General features: G+C 51.8%; 1 protein-coding gene across 1 annotated transcript in view; it reads left to right on the forward strand.

Annotated features, from left to right (window-relative positions):
- SPPL3 (signal peptide peptidase like 3) overlaps window positions 1-15,903 on the forward strand; it is a 150,861-nt gene extending 134,958 nt beyond the window's left edge. The window contains exons 6-11 of the mRNA XM_075533642.1: window positions 441-553; window positions 11,827-11,933; window positions 12,041-12,204; window positions 12,498-12,697; window positions 13,254-13,363; window positions 14,171-15,903. Coding sequence (XP_075389757.1) covers window positions 441-553; window positions 11,827-11,933; window positions 12,041-12,204; window positions 12,498-12,697; window positions 13,254-13,363; window positions 14,171-14,242 — 766 coding nt within the window. The 3' untranslated portion in view covers window positions 14,243-15,903. The remainder of the gene's footprint in view (window positions 1-440; window positions 554-11,826; window positions 11,934-12,040; window positions 12,205-12,497; window positions 12,698-13,253; window positions 13,364-14,170) is intronic.
- The last annotated feature ends 293 nt before the right edge of the window (window positions 15,904-16,196 follow it).

Raw genomic sequence — 16,196 nt, forward strand, 5'->3', positions numbered from 1 at the left:
TTTTATACTAAACTGGATGAGAAACGAGTATTTCAGGATTTAGTGTAATAGGATGTCTCAAAGCAGGGGTTTAGAATTGATAGCATTGAATGAGTGCCGGTTCCCAAAGTCCTGTTAATAAATTCTCTGAGCACCACTTTTACCCCCAGAAAAGCGAGCCTGATTTCTCCTTTTCAGGGTTGTCATGTGATTGAGACAGTCCATACTGTTGACCTTGAAAAATATTTAAAAACAAAATACATATTTTTAAGTTTATATTGTCACTGGAAAGCTGTAAACACTCGTTTGGAGTCCATTTTCATGTGAATCTGGAAGTGTGATGCCTCTGCATTTTCTGTAGCGTGCTCCAAAGAGGCGTGGGGACCTGGGGCTGCGGGCACTGCACGGGGCGTCTGCCTGTCAGAAGCCGAGGGGCTCAGTGCATGCCGTGTGTTTTCCAGAATTTCCTTCGGCTGCTGTGGGCGCTTCACTGCTGCGGAGCTGCTGTCCTTTTCCCTGTCCGTCATGCTTGTCCTCATCTGGGTCCTCACAGGCCACTGGCTCCTCATGGACGGTGAGTGCCTCCGCTTCCTGGGTTCACTGTGAGTAGTAGACATCCTAAGGCTGGTGCTACCTGTCATGGACGTTTCCAACTTTTTCTCACACTCTAAAGAATTTTAAAAACTGCTTTGAGAGATATATGTCACGCACCTTAAAATTCTCCTGAAGTGTGTAAATCAGTGGATTTCGGCATACTTACAGAATCGCGCCACCCTATTTAGATTAGAGTATTTTCATCACACGCACCCCTGAAACCTGACCCGGCAATCACTGCCTTTTCTGCTGCACCTTGGCCGTCCACTGGTTTATTTATTCTGCATATTTGCCTACTCGTATATAAGTGGAATTGCATATCAGATGACCGTTAGGGTCTGGATTCTTTCCAAGAGCCATCTGTGGTCTGGACCCGACACAGCACGTTGTATTTACCCAGCAGCACACGACTCCGAAGGGGCCGACAGAGTCACCAGTGCCTGTGTGTGCTCATTCACCTTGCTGGGGTCCGGACTCTACCCTGGCACCCTACTCGGCCTCATAGCGAGTGCTTGCTCGACTCCCGTCAGCCCTTGAGTGGCCAGTCTACATATGAGCATTCGGAAGCTTCACGTATAGAATGTTTACATTATCAGAACTGCAAAATTTCACAAAATCAATTAGTGCTTTCAGTCTTCATTCAGATTTATATTTAATATCAATGTCGATGCTTCTGGAGGTTGATAAAAAGCATAAATCATTAAAATGAAATTAACACACATTGAAGGACACACGGCAAATTGCTTACCCAGCTTAGAGTACAAGGGTGAATGTAGACCAGATAGTAGCAGTAAGGAGCCCTTTTGGTATAGTGGGTTTAAGTTGGGCTGCTAACCACAAGGTCAGTAGTTTGAAACCACCAGCCACACCACAGGGGAGCTGAAAGGTTTTCTACTCCCATAAGGCTTTACAGTCCTGGAAACCCATGGGCGGGGCGGGGAGGGGGCACACAGTTCTACTCAGTCCTATACGGTGGCCAGGAGTTGAGCTCAACTTGACAGCAAGTGAGTAACGTGAGATACGTTAAGAATGATAAAGTGGCAGGTATGTGCATTGGATCATTCCCAAGATTAAGGTCTTGATTTCTACAGAAGAATGATTTGTTAGTACTTGGTGTATGAAGTACAAATGGGGGACCAAGGGAACAGGAGAGACTTGACTAGAAGGCGTTTCTTGTCAGAGTGTGGATCTTGGCCATGATGGGGCAGAGACTCGCAACGGGGCGGTATCCAGGCTCACCGAGTCCAGCGGCCTTCTGAGGAAGCAGCAAGCAGCAGACAGGTCTCTGCATAGCTAGGGGGTGGGGTTGCAGAAAATGAAGAATCCCATTCTCATTATTCCATCTTCCACAACTTTTCAAATGCTGGTTATTTGGTTAAAATCTAAACCCAATTACTTCAGTCCTTGTAAGTGGTTTGGATGACTCTTGAGGACAACTCTTAGAAGAGATGGTTTTCTGAAGGTGTCCTTAAATGTCACGTTGGGAGGCTACCCAAATAAATGAGCAGCTTCAGTATGTGACTCAGGATGTTTAGCTCCTGTGACATCCCTCAGCCGCCTGTGTGGTCTGAAGCTCCCTGCAGTCCCACTACTACTAGCTTTTGCTTGGATTGCTTTACTCGTGTGTCCCAACCCATGGGAAGCTGGTCAGAGGCAGTGTGAGTTTCAAGTCCTCCCTAAGGTGTGAAGAGCATGGCATGGAACAGAACCACCACCTGCTGTCTGTGTCACATGACTCGTGTGCCACTGGGAAAAGGTCAGCACATTGAAACATGGCATTCTTTTTCTTTTTAGTAATCATTTTGTTTGGGGGGCTGTTACAAATCTTGTGTGACAATCCATCATTCAAATTAAGTATACTTGTACATGTGTTGCCATCAACATTTCTAAAACATTTTCTTTGTACTTGAGCCCTTGGTATCAGCTCCTCTTTTTCCCCCTCCCTCCCCCACCCTTCTGTATCCTTGATCAATTATATATTATTGTTATTTCTTGTCTTACACTGTACATTGTCTCCCTTCACCCACATTTCTGCTAGCTGTATATCCAACCTTGTGATGGGTCCTCTCACTCCCAGTGATATCCCCCCCCCCCCCAATCAAGATATCGCTACTCCCACTACTGGTCCTGAGGGTTTTATCTGTCCTGAATTCCATGTGTCGAGAGCTCTTAGCTATACCAGTGTTGGTGTGCATCTTCCATTTGGGTTTATTTGCTTCCCTGCTGGGTAGTTGATTGTTTAATGTCAAACCTTTAAGACCCTAGATGCTGTATCTTTTGATAGCCAGGCACCATCCACCACATTTGCCTATGCACGTATTTTGTCTTCAGTGATTGTGTCAGGAAGGTGAGTATCAAAGAGTGCCAGGTTATTAGAACAAAGTGTTCTTGTGTTTAGGGAGGCCTTGAGTAGAGGCCCAAAGTCTGTCTGCTAAGATGACATTCTTTTGAAGATAAACATAGCCTCCTAAACGTAGCAAGTCAGCAGAATTGTCTTCATTGTACTTTGGCAAGGGGCATGGGAATGGAGGAATTAGACTCAATAAAGGAGGAGGAGTCCTGGTGGCATAGTGGATCAGTTCAGATCCACCAACCGCTCCATGGGCAAAAGATGTAAGCCTGGGGAGCGACCCTGAGGTGCAGTGTACTCTGGCCTACACAGCGGCTGTGCATCAAGGGAGCAGCTCTCAGAGGGACCTCCGAAAGGGTCCCTTCTGCAGCAGGCTCATAGAAAACCGGGCAGACTGGGGGGGACTTCACAAAGGTGGGGCAAAACCTCAATGACGAGATAATGGAACTTTTCCAATGACCATGAACAGACATGCATTTCCATTGTGAAATCTCCCTGATTTAAATATTTGAGTGAATATTCAATGAAGCCACCCACCTGGCCCGAACTAGATCTCATCTCTTTCCAGATGCGCACTGATAAAATTGTCCTTGAACCAAGTATGGCATTTTTCCTCTGGGGAAGAAAAAACTGCTTCTGAGCTTTTTAATTCTTAATGGCTTGTCTCTCAGGTTGGTCTTCAATGTGTGACTTGTTTTCTGCTGTTACGTAATGTTGATTTCTAGCTGTGGTCTGGAAGGTTCTGGAATCTGCTCTTCTCTGCAGAATCATTTCACAGGCACTGAGGTTTGGTTGTTTTGTTTTTTTTTTAATTAAAGCCTGTCCTTTGAAGTTAATCTGGAATGAAATGGGGGGGGGGGTGTGATGAGTAGTGGTGATTTTGGGAGGGCATGACGTGTATTTTCAGGGTTCTACTGAGAATTGTCGGGGGATTTCTAGAAGAGAAATTCAGTGCTGGTGTGTATTCTAAGCTGTGAGTTTGGGGCTACAGCTCCCCTCCAACCAGCCCAGGTACCAGCCGTACCCTGGCAGATGTCTCGCCCAGCCCCCACACATTCTAGGAGTTCCCGCTCACCTCCGATGTTGTTCTTGCTTTAAAATGCTAGGCTCTGGCTCAGAGTCCGTGCAGGGTGGAACTCCCTGGAGAGGCCGAGCCCCAGACTGGGAGGCCCTCTTAGAGGACAGCGTGCTTGGTTTGCTTTCATTGTCCCTGGCTCTGCGGGCGTAATGGTCAAGGGTGTAATGCCAATAATAATTAAAGTGCAGTGACTGAAATTAGTAGCTGACTTCCCCAGATCTTGTTACCGCCTTTTAATACAAGTAGCATGTGCACGACACAGTTGTTTTTTCCCCAAGGTGCACAGAGCCCTCGCTGCTAGCTTCTGTGTGTGTGTGAGAGAGGGGTGGGCATCTCAGGCAGCACAGATCATGTTGCCCTGAAGGAGCCCTGATATGAAGGTACATGAATGAACAGCACCCAAGGGCACGCTATGAAAAGGGGAGCGTGCTGCAGGGCTCTGGGTCGTTGGAATTGGAGTTTTAGGCAGTCAGCTCCTCTTGAAATAATCCAATAGAAGAAATGCATTCTTCCTTACTCAGGGAACCTGGGGTGTACCAGTGATTCCGCTGGAGGTTCGGAAAGACTTAGAGAGGGACTAATGCAGAGGCAGCCAGCACTAACCAGAGCAGACTTGAGTCACCCCAGAACTGGTTGACCCTAAGGTAGGAGAGGATGCAGGCTTGTTTGGGCAATGAAGAATAGGTAGGACATTTTAAATAAATACAATTTCTAAAACTTAATTAAGAGGGGAAGCATGACCCTGGTCTGCAGAAAAGATAAAGGGAACAAACACCCTGAAATGCCAGCCATCTGAAGGGCTGTGATAAGCTGACAGTGACTACTGAGAGCCTCTCGTTTGGAAGGTTTCGATGGAACCTGTCGCTGGGCTTTGGCACGTTGCGTGTGGGGTGAGGTCAGCGCCAGGCAAGTGACGGTGCAACACGTGCTGTGTACACCACCGGTCAGCCATCTCCCCTGGGTTCTTTGTGTCCTGTACATTTGCTTGTAAGCTCGTGGACAGTCTCCTCCCACCATCGCCCTCAGCCAGTCGGCACACACAGATGTGCCCTGAACTTGTTCTCTGGCTATCAGGTCCCAGCCCACTTCTGACCACATGCCTAAAGCCAGGCCCCGGTGGTGTTTTTGAGGGACAGCACAACCAGACATTCATTTCTGAAAGGTAATTATAATGAGAACCCCGTCCTTTAAAAAGTGGGCCTGAGTTCATTATGTCACGGGCTGTAGGTTCATCTTTAGTTGACCCCAATTAGTTACTGTTGGGGATTATGTTCATAGGTTACCAGTGTGACTCTGGTTTTATGAAATTATTTTTGAAACTTGTTACTATACCTTTGTTGGGTGAGCAGCGTCTGGGGTCTTAACAGCTTGTGAGCAGCCATCTCAGAGAAACTCTGCCCTCAGGGGCAGCAGACAGACAGGAAGAGACCCAGAGGTCTAACGTGAGGCCAGACTAGCTAGTGCCCGTGTGTGTGTGTTGGGTTTAAAGAAACATCAAAGACATTTTTTTAAAAGTTAAGACCATGACCAGAAAGAGGCTGAAGGAACCCCCTCAAGATGACTGCTCTGAGATAACTTTCTACCGTGAGACTGAAGCAAATCCTAGAGATAGAATGTGCTCTTCGGTCCAACTGGGCCTCATCAGCCCAAAACCAAAGGGAAAGGGCAGCGACTCCTGACAAACAGAAGCAGGGAGCCCAGGGAGGAATGGGCATGCTGATGCTTTGGGGGTGGGGTTCGGGGTCACAGAGAAATGAGTTGGACCTAAATCTGGTGCTCCCAACCACAACGTCAACCTGGGGGACTCTGGAGAAGGAGGGCACGTACTTTCTGCTGCGGTGCAGTCCCAGCCTTGGAAACCCACAGGGCAGGGCAACTCTGCCCTCTGGGCTGACTGTGAGCCAATCAACCCAGTGGGAGCAGGTTTCCATTTCTTTGATTGGGAACACTGCTTAGCGAAACTTTCACTGAAAGCTCAATACAGCGTTACACCAATGGGGAAGGGCCTTTTGGAACCCTGGAAGTCAGGGGAATCCCTGAAACCATTGCCGGACTCAGATTTAAACTTGAGGCCAGTGATACCCCCTGACAGCTCTGTCAAACCACGCAGTGGTTGAACTTAACTGCTACCCCACACCGGCCTTGAGCACGGTGTCCTTGACAAACTGTCCACATGGGACCAAACAGACAACAGCAACTGGAATATTGGGGAGGAACCCGAGGGGCAGTGGAAACGGCTGCACCCCGCACTTGCAGTGCCCATGGGGAGGCACTGTGGACGTGGAGTGTGGTCTGTATGTCTCTTCTCAACCACTAAGTAAATACGAAATGAGGCCACTGTGATGCACATCCTATTTAGTGCAGAGTCAGCAAGGATTTCTTGACCACAGCTCTCCACAATTCAGACTGCAGTGCACCGTCAGCAGATGCCATTGCCAGCGATGGGGAAAAGGCGTGCATTACAAGGGGGCTTCAAAAGGCCTTGGAGACGAGGACATGAAGGATAGTGAAACTGTATTGTTGCTTGTTCTGGTCAGTCTGTGTGTGTGCAATTCTGACGCATAGTGATCTGAGAGGGCAGAACCCCTTAGGGTTTCCATGCCCACCCACGCACTGCACCCCGGGGGCTCCCTGTGGCTCTCTAAGTCTAGCCTGAATCTTACCTAATCACTATAAAAAAGCCACCTGTTAAAATTGATTGTGGTGATTACACAACTCTTTGTTCTGATAGAACTATTGAAATGGATGAGATGTGAATTACATTTCAAACTATATTTTTAAAGTTGAAAATAATTTTAATTCCGATAGATGGAAATCATTTTTGTTGAGTTGCTATGTCCAGTCTGCCATAGTAGGGAAACTATCTTTACCTACTGCTGTGATATATATGCTTATATACACATATTCTTTCATTCTTTAGAATACTTGACATTTTAAAGTGAAAATAATTTTTCAGTCAGTTTAGCAAGTATTGACATGCTGCCTTACTCTGCCCAGGAGCCGTGGTACGTAATGGTTACTCACTGGGCACTAATCACAAGGTCAGCAGTTTGAAACAATCACCAGCTCCATGGGAGAAAGATGGGGTTTTCTGCTCCTGTGAAGAGTGACTGTCTCAGAGACCCACAGGGCAGTCCTCCCTGTCCTGTAGGGTTACTGTGAGGTGGCATGGACTCTGGTTAGCTTTGGTGGCTCTGTGAGGTACTGGGCACGTGCAGATGAAAGCCTGGTGTCTGCCCATCCAGCTGCAGCCCTGAGTTTAGGCGGCAGACTGGGTTGTATAGGAATCTTCACGTGATCACCATAGCGGGGTTGAGTGAATGAGTTGGGGTCTGTGGTATTACAAAAGGAGAAGCAGCTTATTCTGGTGAGATCCGGAAGGTCACCCTGCCCTGAAGTTCCCAGCCAAAACAGCAAGGCCTGCTGGGTAGGCCGTGGCGGGGGGGTGGGGGTGGGGAGTGCCATTTTGGTGGCAGGAAGTACATATTGGGAACTGAGGCCACACTGTGGAGCCTGCCCTCCCGGGTGCCCCTGCAGTGCACACCAGCCCCACTGCGTTCCCCTTCTCCTGCCCTGAGGGCCCCCGGGAAATCATAACCAGACCTGTGTTTGTCTAACAAGCCTGCCCCCTGGAGGAGAGAGACATTATAAATCACTGCTATCTGTATAAAACGTGTACATGTGGAGGGGGAACAAAAGGATGGACCGTTTTAGGTAAAACATCCAGAGAAGTCATCACTGAGAACTCAGCACTTGAGTAAAGACCTAAAGGAAATGAGGGCGCGTGGCAGGGGCGCGCCAAGGCCCCCAGCTACAACGCAGAAGGTAGTTGGCAAGGTAGAGGACCCTGCCAGCCACTGTGAAGACTGGCACTTTCTCTTGTGAATGGGAGGCTGAGGGTTCTGAGTGAGGGACCAGTAGAACCTGTTTTGGTTTGCAGGAGTTGATTCTGTGTGAAGATGCTGTAGGGACAGGATGGAAGCAGTCCAAGCAAGAGAGCTTTCTACACCCATCTTTCTACTCCTGTAAAGAGTAACAGTCGCGGGAGCGCACGGGGGCAGTCCTCCCCTGTCCTAGAGGGTGGCTAGAAGTAGGGGTCAGCTCACTGGAGGCGCGTGACTTGAGGCACCCACAGACCCGGCCTGCTGCAGACACTGCCTGGGCACTTGGTGACTAACCAGCTCCACCCAGAGGTTCCCCAGCAGAAAGGTCTGGGCATTGGCTGTGGTTCCAGAGGAGCCCAGCTCTGCTCCGCCACACAGGTAGCCATGGGTCGGAGTCAGCTCAGCGATCACCGCTGTTAGACAGCTGGCAGGGGTCTCCCCACCGACCGCTCCAAGGACGAGGAGCAAGGATGGCGAAGCCTGGGCGCACTTCCTTGGCTAGGGCAACAGGAAAGAGCAGTTGCTAGAAAAAAGACCTCACGTTTGGGAAATAGGGAGCCAGCACAGCAATGGACTCCCACAGCCAGCTGTCATGAAGAAGGCCAGGACTGAGCAGTGTTTCTTCTATTAGCCGTATAGCAACTGAGAGCTGGAACCAAGGCGATGGCCACACGTAGACTCAATCCTGTTACTGAGGCCCTGCCCAAGTCAGGAGGCGGAGAGAGACAGGAACTGAAGCTGTGGGCACCGGCAATGCACGGAACCCACGGAGGAACGGGCTTCAGGGAAGAACTAGATGCAGAGACGCTTGGGGGGTGGGTAGGGAGCAAGATACAAGGAGGGCAAGGAGTGGCCCCTGGGTTTCATAATAAGCTAAGTCATGGACAGCTGATGGCAAGGTCAGCAGCTATCAAAGCCCACCCGCTGCTGCTTAAAGAAGCTGTCTGCTCCCATGAAGATTTACCGCCTGGGGAACCGTACAGAGTTGGCACCCAGAACAGTGGGTTGGTTGGTGGTAACCCCGTGACGTGTTGCGTTAGGTACCATGGAATCAGTTCCGACGCAGAGTGATACCATGTACAACGGTGCCAGCCCTGCACCATCCTCCCAGTTTCTTACGCTTGATCCCGTTGTCGCAACCTCGATTGATACAAACTCACAGATGAGTGGGGGTTAGTGACCAGAAGGGAGGAAGGAAAGACTGGCTTAACTTACCTTTCCTCCTCCCAGCATTCGCTCCAGAGAACTCCCAAGGCTAGCCCTCCACAGGCCCTGGCTCAAGGAGCCCTTGTTTCAGAAGGCCCTGTACCGCATTGGAAAACCGGAAAGCCACATGCAGATCCATAGGGCCTCGAGTCGATATTGGGTTAGACAAACCAGCTATAAAAGACGCTTTGGAGTCTGTTGGTGATGTTTGTTCAAGAGACTAAAAGAAAGTCCCCTGAAATGAAGACTAGAAGTTATTGGCTTTTTAAAAAAATTAAAAGGCCTCATGCAGATTGAATGAAATTATATAGTAGTTTGAGAGGACAAGAAGGTAATTTAAAAAGTATTGCTCCTGGATTCCAGCACCCCCACACAGGTTTCTGACCAACAAAAGCAGAGTGTAAGCTGAGTGCACCGGACGGCTGCGGACAAGTTCTCTTGGTGACACCTTAACCAAAACCAAACTCCCTGCCATCCAGCCGATGCCAACTCAGTGACCCCTACAGAACAGGGTAGAACTGCGCCTGTGGGGTTCCAGACTAGCTCTTTATGGGAGCAGGCGGCCTTCTCTTGGTGGAACAAACGGTGGGTTCAAACTGCTGAACTGGAGTTAGCAGCGCGACGCTTAAGCAGCCACTGCGCCACCAGGGCTCCACTAGTTTCCGGAGGGGCCCTGAAAAAATGTCCAGACGAAACCATGCCTTCGGAGGGGGGTCTGCTGGACCAGTTCAGTTGCAGGCAGAGATCAGCTCAGAGAGTTGAGGAGAGCATCTGATAGATTTTCTCCAAGGGCAGCGACGGCGCGGGCTTACCTCGGAAGTAGTGGTAAGGAACGTGAAAGCCGCGCTGCCTAAGAGCCCTTTTCCCCCAGCCTGGCAATGCCCCTGCCCATGCTTCTGGGGTAGCGAGGCCCGTCACCCAGATGGTACTCCTTCTGCCTGCTTTTTGTTCCCCAAATTCAAAGGACATTGAAAAGGAACCCAATTTGAGTTCCTTGAGGGTGCTCCCGCCGCCATTTTGACGTGCTGGAAAGAGCAGAGACCCCGCTGGCAGTCGCTGCCCGTGTGGGTGAGCCTGCTGTAGCGACACATTTTAATTTACCCTCTATGAGTGGTGGTAGTCTCTCTGAGTAATAGGGATATAATTTTCCCCAAATTTTGCTTGACTGCAGTTACATTTGAAGTAAGTACTAACACTTCACACTCGGTTTAAGAACACATCATTTTGATGCATTTAGATTTCTTCAACAAAAACCCGTTTACCTCCTACCATTTATTCTGACTTCTATCCATTACACTTGATCTTAGCCAAAAGGCCGAGAAGCGATTGTGACTTCTATCCATTTAAGGAGACAAAATATATACCCAAATTCATTGCCTTCTAATCTCAATATTCTCTGAATGGTATACCCATTTCTACAGATACTTGTCAGTGTGATGGGAACGTAAATTGATTATTAATCCCAGTAAATCTGGTTCATTCATGGAAACATTACTTCAGGAATAAATATAAATGTAGTCACAAAGTTCTTAAAAAGTAAACATCAAATGTATAGACAAACAATGCAGCGGCCATTGTCATAGTGACCGATCCTTACGATACATCAAACCCAGTATCTTAAATGTTGTGTAATGTTAAATATTATATTTAAGTTTTATCACAGTATACAGTATCAGTTTCATGTATGCGTGTCATTATGTTTTTAGATAAAATCAGCTGTTTAAGAAAACTTTGCCGATCACTCACGTGTCAGTTTGACAGGTGTCTGTAGGGACGGGTGCAGAAGCAGCGTTCGCAGACCTAGTGTTGAACATGAAGGGAAGATAGGACGGAACTGGAGACGCTCACAGTTTGCTCAGAGGCTCCCAGGAAATGGGGGTAGTAGCTACGAGGGAAATATTTTACCCGAGAGGTTTTTGTTTTCTAGATGAAAATTTAGTTAGTTTTATGTTGCTGAGGAAAATACAGGGCTTCCTGAGACCTGGTCCTAGAGGCAGTGAGGTGTCGCTGCATAGGGCGGGAGGTGGCCTGGAAGCAGGGAGGAAAGACACCAGAGCGAGGCACCCCTGCAGAGCAAATGTGTCTTAGGACACTGGTGGCACTGGTTCCGACTTGAAGGGATCCCGTGCAACAGTGTTCTCCAGCCTGCCTGTGCTTTCACAGAAACAGGGTGCCAGCCATTGGGGTGGCTTAGCAACTGAGCACCCTTCTGCCACCAGGCTCCATTGAGGCTTCTAGACCCGGGTGTGGGAAAGGAGATGCGGGGAGGACTGTCTTCCCAGGAGCCGTCTGTTTCACAGTGGGGACCTCACAGGTCTGACACACGTACCAACTGTAACCGTACTCTCCCCATTGAGTTCACTACCAGCTCAAGCCACCCTGCAGGGCAGGGTCCTGCTCAGGGGAGTGGCTGGTGGACTTGAGCCTCTGGCCTTGCCGTTGGTTCCTTGTGCAGCAGTGTAGCCTGAGAGGAGGCATCTCCCCCGCTTCTAGCAGGGTTTTTTCTTGCCTCTCCACCCAATGGAAGCAGCTTGCCAGGCCTTTTGTAGGAGGCTGTGCTGGTGGGCTCTAGCTGCCCCCCTTGTAGTTAGTAGCCAAGTGCTACCCGGGGACCTCAGGATGCACAAGTGGGGCACGCGAGCCTCCCACTGGAGGGGAGGGCGGCTGGGATTTGGGGGAGGCGTTTGGGCTAATGAGCTTGTGGACAGAAGGCTGAGCCTGTGCCGTCTCCCCAGCTTTGGCGATGGGCCTCTGCGTCGCCATGATCGCCTTCGTCCGCCTGCCAAGCCTCAAGGTGTCCTGCCTGCTCCTCTCAGGGCTGCTTATCTATGACGTCTTCTGGGTGAGTGTGTGTTTCCACGGGAGCCCGCCAGCCAGCAGCCAGCCCAGGCACAGTGCCCCGGGCGCTGGCCTTCAGGGGTTGTGTTCAAGTCCCCCGTCTGCCGGCAGGTGTTCTTCTCCGCCTACATCTTCAACAGCAACGTCATGGTGAAGGTGGCCACGCAGCCAGCCGACAACCCCCTCGACGTGCTGTCCCGGAAGCTCCACTTGGGGCCTAATGTTGGGCGCGACGTTCCTCGCCTGTCTCTGCCTGGAAAGCTGGTCTTCCCCAGGTAGGACTGGCGTCCCTTATCGCCCAGGTCTCCGCGCCCCTACACCGTGGTCCTTTGCGGTCTGAGCAATGAAGGCATGGCTGGGAGGCGGCACTTGCACAGACCCATCCACAATCACCAAACCAAGAGGGTCTGCTGTGGCAGCCCTCCAATGCCAGTCCTCAAGTGACCTTTTCACCATGAGTCACCAAAAAGCCAGGGCTGTCCGCCCAGGAAAGTGTCTCTCCTTTGCCCAGAGGAGCAGTCCCGGGCTAGGGCATATGGCACCCCTGACTCGTGCCTCTCCGTTCCAGCTCCACGGGCAGTCACTTCTCTATGTTGGGCATCGGGGACATCGTGATGCCTGGCCTCCTGCTGTGTTTTGTCCTTCGTTATGACAACTACAAGAAACAGGCCAGCGGCGACTCCTGTGGGGCCTCGGGACCCGCCAACATCTCCGGGCGCATGCAGAAGGTCTCCTACTTCCACTGCACCCTCATCGGGTACTTCGTAGGTAAGAGTGTGACCCTGTTGGCCCCTGCCACTGAGCTGACTCTTCCAACAGCCAGTGATGGAAGGCAGGGCCAACCGAGGAAAGCCCATCAGCCTCAGGTGTCAGCTCTCTCCTGCTCAGGCTTCCTGGGGCTGGAGGTGGTGTTCTGTTACTCCTGTCACCTCTGACCCAGGACGCCCACAAGGCTGCAGCCAGCTCCCTTGCAGACAGGCGGGCATCACTCAGACCCTGTGTAGTTGGACACAGAATGGGGCTCTGCACCCCCTCAGCCCCACCTGCTGAGCAGAGCACCTTCACACCCGAGGCTTTGTTCTAGTCCAGACACTAAGAGTCCTGAGTTCACATCCTGTCGGGGGCAGGAGAACACAGGCTTGCTCAGCAGGCAGGGTGTGGGACCCGGTCCAGCAAAGGTCCTGGGAGTCCCAGCTTCTTTAAAGCTGTGCTGGGCCATGTCCCATTGTTCATAGACTTTGTCCTGAGACAGCTCAGGGACAGAAGGTCCCTCCCCTCAGGGCTGACCCCAGGCAGTACTCCTGCCCGTTTCTCCTTCCTGCAGGTCTGCTCACGGCCACTGTGGCGTCTCGAATCCACCGAGCAGCCCAGCCCGCCCTCCTCTACTTGGTGCCATTCACCTTACTGCCGCTCCTCACCATGGCCTACTTAAAGGTGGGTTCTCCTTTTGCTCTGGGTCCTGACGCCAAGTCCACCTGCTTCCAGGTCTTAGCACTCACTCCAGATTCCTGCAGGCCTGGCCAAGCGTGGTAGTGAGCCAGGCACTGACTGCAGCGAAATGCAGCCCCGATGGGGCCCTCGTGGTGTCGTGAGTTACACCTTGGGACTGTGAGCTGCTTGGTCGGCAGTGCAAAGCCTCCAGCCATGCTGCAGGAGAAAGATGGGCTTTCTACTCCTGTGAACAGTTACAGTGGTAGGAAACCCACAGAGAGCTTGCTGTGAGTCAGCATGGGCTCAGGGGCAGTGAGTTTGGTTTTTTTTGAGTTGGTTGTCACCCAGCAGGGTTTGACGACCTGATCAAGTCTGGATGTCATTAAGACAGGCTGTGCAGTGGGGAGGCGTGTTGGATACCAGCTAGGCCTGGGAGAGCTCAGCCTTCCATGGCAGATCCATTTTACAGCTGAGGACACTGACCCAGGCATGCCTCATTCACGTGACTCAGTGTCAGAAGCCAGTGTTGAACCCACTGCCCTCAAGTGACCCTGCAGGACAGGGCGGCAATGGCCCTGGAGGTTGTGAAGGCCGTGAGAAGAAGGAGCCGGCCCCATCGTTCTCAGAGCAGCTGGTGGTTCCGAGCCCCGGCCTTTCTCTGTGCCACCAGGGGCCTCGGGGCCTCTTCTGTGCTCTGCTAAGAAGGGTGGGCTCCTTTTCCTGTGAGCTCCCTGGTGGAGGATCAGGACGCACGGGCCAGCGAGGGTGCCTCCCTCCCGCCTTGCTAACCAAGCTCTCCCCGCCTCCCAGGGTGACCTTCGGCGAATGTGGTCGGAACCATTCCACTCCAAGTCCAGCAGCTCCCGGTTCCTGGAAGTATGATGCAGCCCACAGAGTGACCCGAGTGGCCGTCTTGGTCCTTCCCTCTCGGCGGGCGGTGTTTCGTCTTAGAGCGGGCCTGGTGCGCGGAGGAACCCACGACGCGTGACTGCATTTTGCCTTGAAGGGGCCTGCTGGAAGGAGAGGCGCTGGAGCCCCGTGTGGCGCCTTCTCTCCAGGCTGTGGAGAAGGAGCCCCTTCCCGAGGAGACAGGCCCCTGGCGCGCCTCCCTGCGTTCCTAGGGATCTGTGTCAGACTATTGCCCCGCGGGGGAGACGGAGACCCGACTCGCTCGATCGAAACTGAACACGACGACGACAAGGAGTCGTTGTCAGCCTTTGGAACACTACAAGCACGGGGTCGCAGCCCGAAGTGTCTGCAGAGAGCTCTCAAGAACACCGGGAGCCGTCTCTTCTGGGGACTCGGTGTCAGAGAAGTGAGGCAGAAACACTCCGTCGTTAGATTCAGCTTTCCTTTTGGGGATGGGTTTTTTTTAATTATTAAATATTTTCTGTGGTGTGAAGTGACTTATTAAATCCACAGACATTGAGTGACTTCTTACATCATACACGTAGGATTCTTGTAACGAGCTCACGTCCACTCCCGATAATGTCGTGTTGGCAGTGAACAAGGGCACGGTTTTTATACAGACGCGCGCGCGCACACCAAAAACAAACCCACATGGCTGTATATGAAGAAACGAACGTTAGAACCCGCGAGACCGCGCCGTGTAGCAGACGGGCTTGCTGTCACTGTTCGCATGTAGAGCGGCCCACTGCGGCTCCTTGTATATGGCCCCACTGCTGCCCCCGCCGCCCTGCCCCACGAACCCACCGTGACCAACCAGTATAGCATTGGTACCGATAGACTCATGGACTTTTAGGGGCTCTTCCCTGGTTCTGATCAGTGTAGCAAATTAGGGATGAAATGCCTAAACTCCTTGGCCTTCCCCGTCCCCCCTCATCCCCCCGCCCGCCCTCGCAGGGCTGAAGCGGTGCATGCATGATAGCAGCAGGTGTCTTTGTGCTCTGATCCCAGTAATGGACCACTTGTAAATACAGTTTTCTATTTTCTATTTTTTTGTAGTTTTGTTTCGGTTTGGTTTTCTGGGTTTGTTTTTGTCTCCGGGGCATCTTGTTCCATCGGAGTGCCGTATCTTCCACGCCCTCGCCCCTTGAAGAGGAGAGAAGTACCACCCCAGCCCTCGCCGCCCGGGTGTGGTCCCAGTGCCTGCGGTGACAGCGGGTGTGGGGACCTGCGTCAAGAGATGGGCCCCGATTCCAGGACTGGCGGGGGGACCAGGCTGCCCTGTCCCCTTAGAATCCGGCCGTGGGCTGGCCTCTGCTGGAGTGACCAGTGTGGATGCCACCCAGCCTGCCTGCTAGATGGCCCGGCAGCCCCCAGCCCTGATGGTGCCCAGAGGCCGGACGCCTGCAGCCTGCCCAATCGTACCTGGCGACTGAGGCTGGAGGAGGCCACCTGTCCTGGTTTCCCCCTGGAGCGCGTGACTGGACTCTGTCTCGACCCGTGTCATTAACTGGTGCGCCCTGTTCACGCCCCATCGCTGGAGCGGGACGCCCTTAGAACATTGCATTTCTCTGTTGTCTTCAAATCCTGCTGAGGGCTTTTTTTGTTTTTTTAATAAATGACTCCTTTCTAGCCTTTGTCACATGAGCCTCACTCTCAGGTGCCGGTCCTAGGGTCCCAGGCAGAGTTCCCCAGTCAGGGTCGCTCCGCCCTCCTCCCAGGATCCCTGAGGTGCTGGACTCCTGGTTGCTAGTTTTTTCAGCGTCTTTAGAATGCCCCTTAAGACTCGCCAGAACAACCGCCAATGTTTCTCCTGAAGCAGCTGGCTCTGGGCCTCCTATGAGGTGGGGGTCTTGACACACCGCCCCCTTCACACACACACTCCTGCACCTAGCTTGTCGGGCTGTCTGGCGTGGGCCTTTCCACGCAA

This window comes from Tenrec ecaudatus, chromosome 16 (assembly GCF_050624435.1).
Source record: "Tenrec ecaudatus isolate mTenEca1 chromosome 16, mTenEca1.hap1, whole genome shotgun sequence".
Classification (NCBI taxonomy): domain Eukaryota; kingdom Metazoa; phylum Chordata; class Mammalia; order Afrosoricida; family Tenrecidae; genus Tenrec; species Tenrec ecaudatus.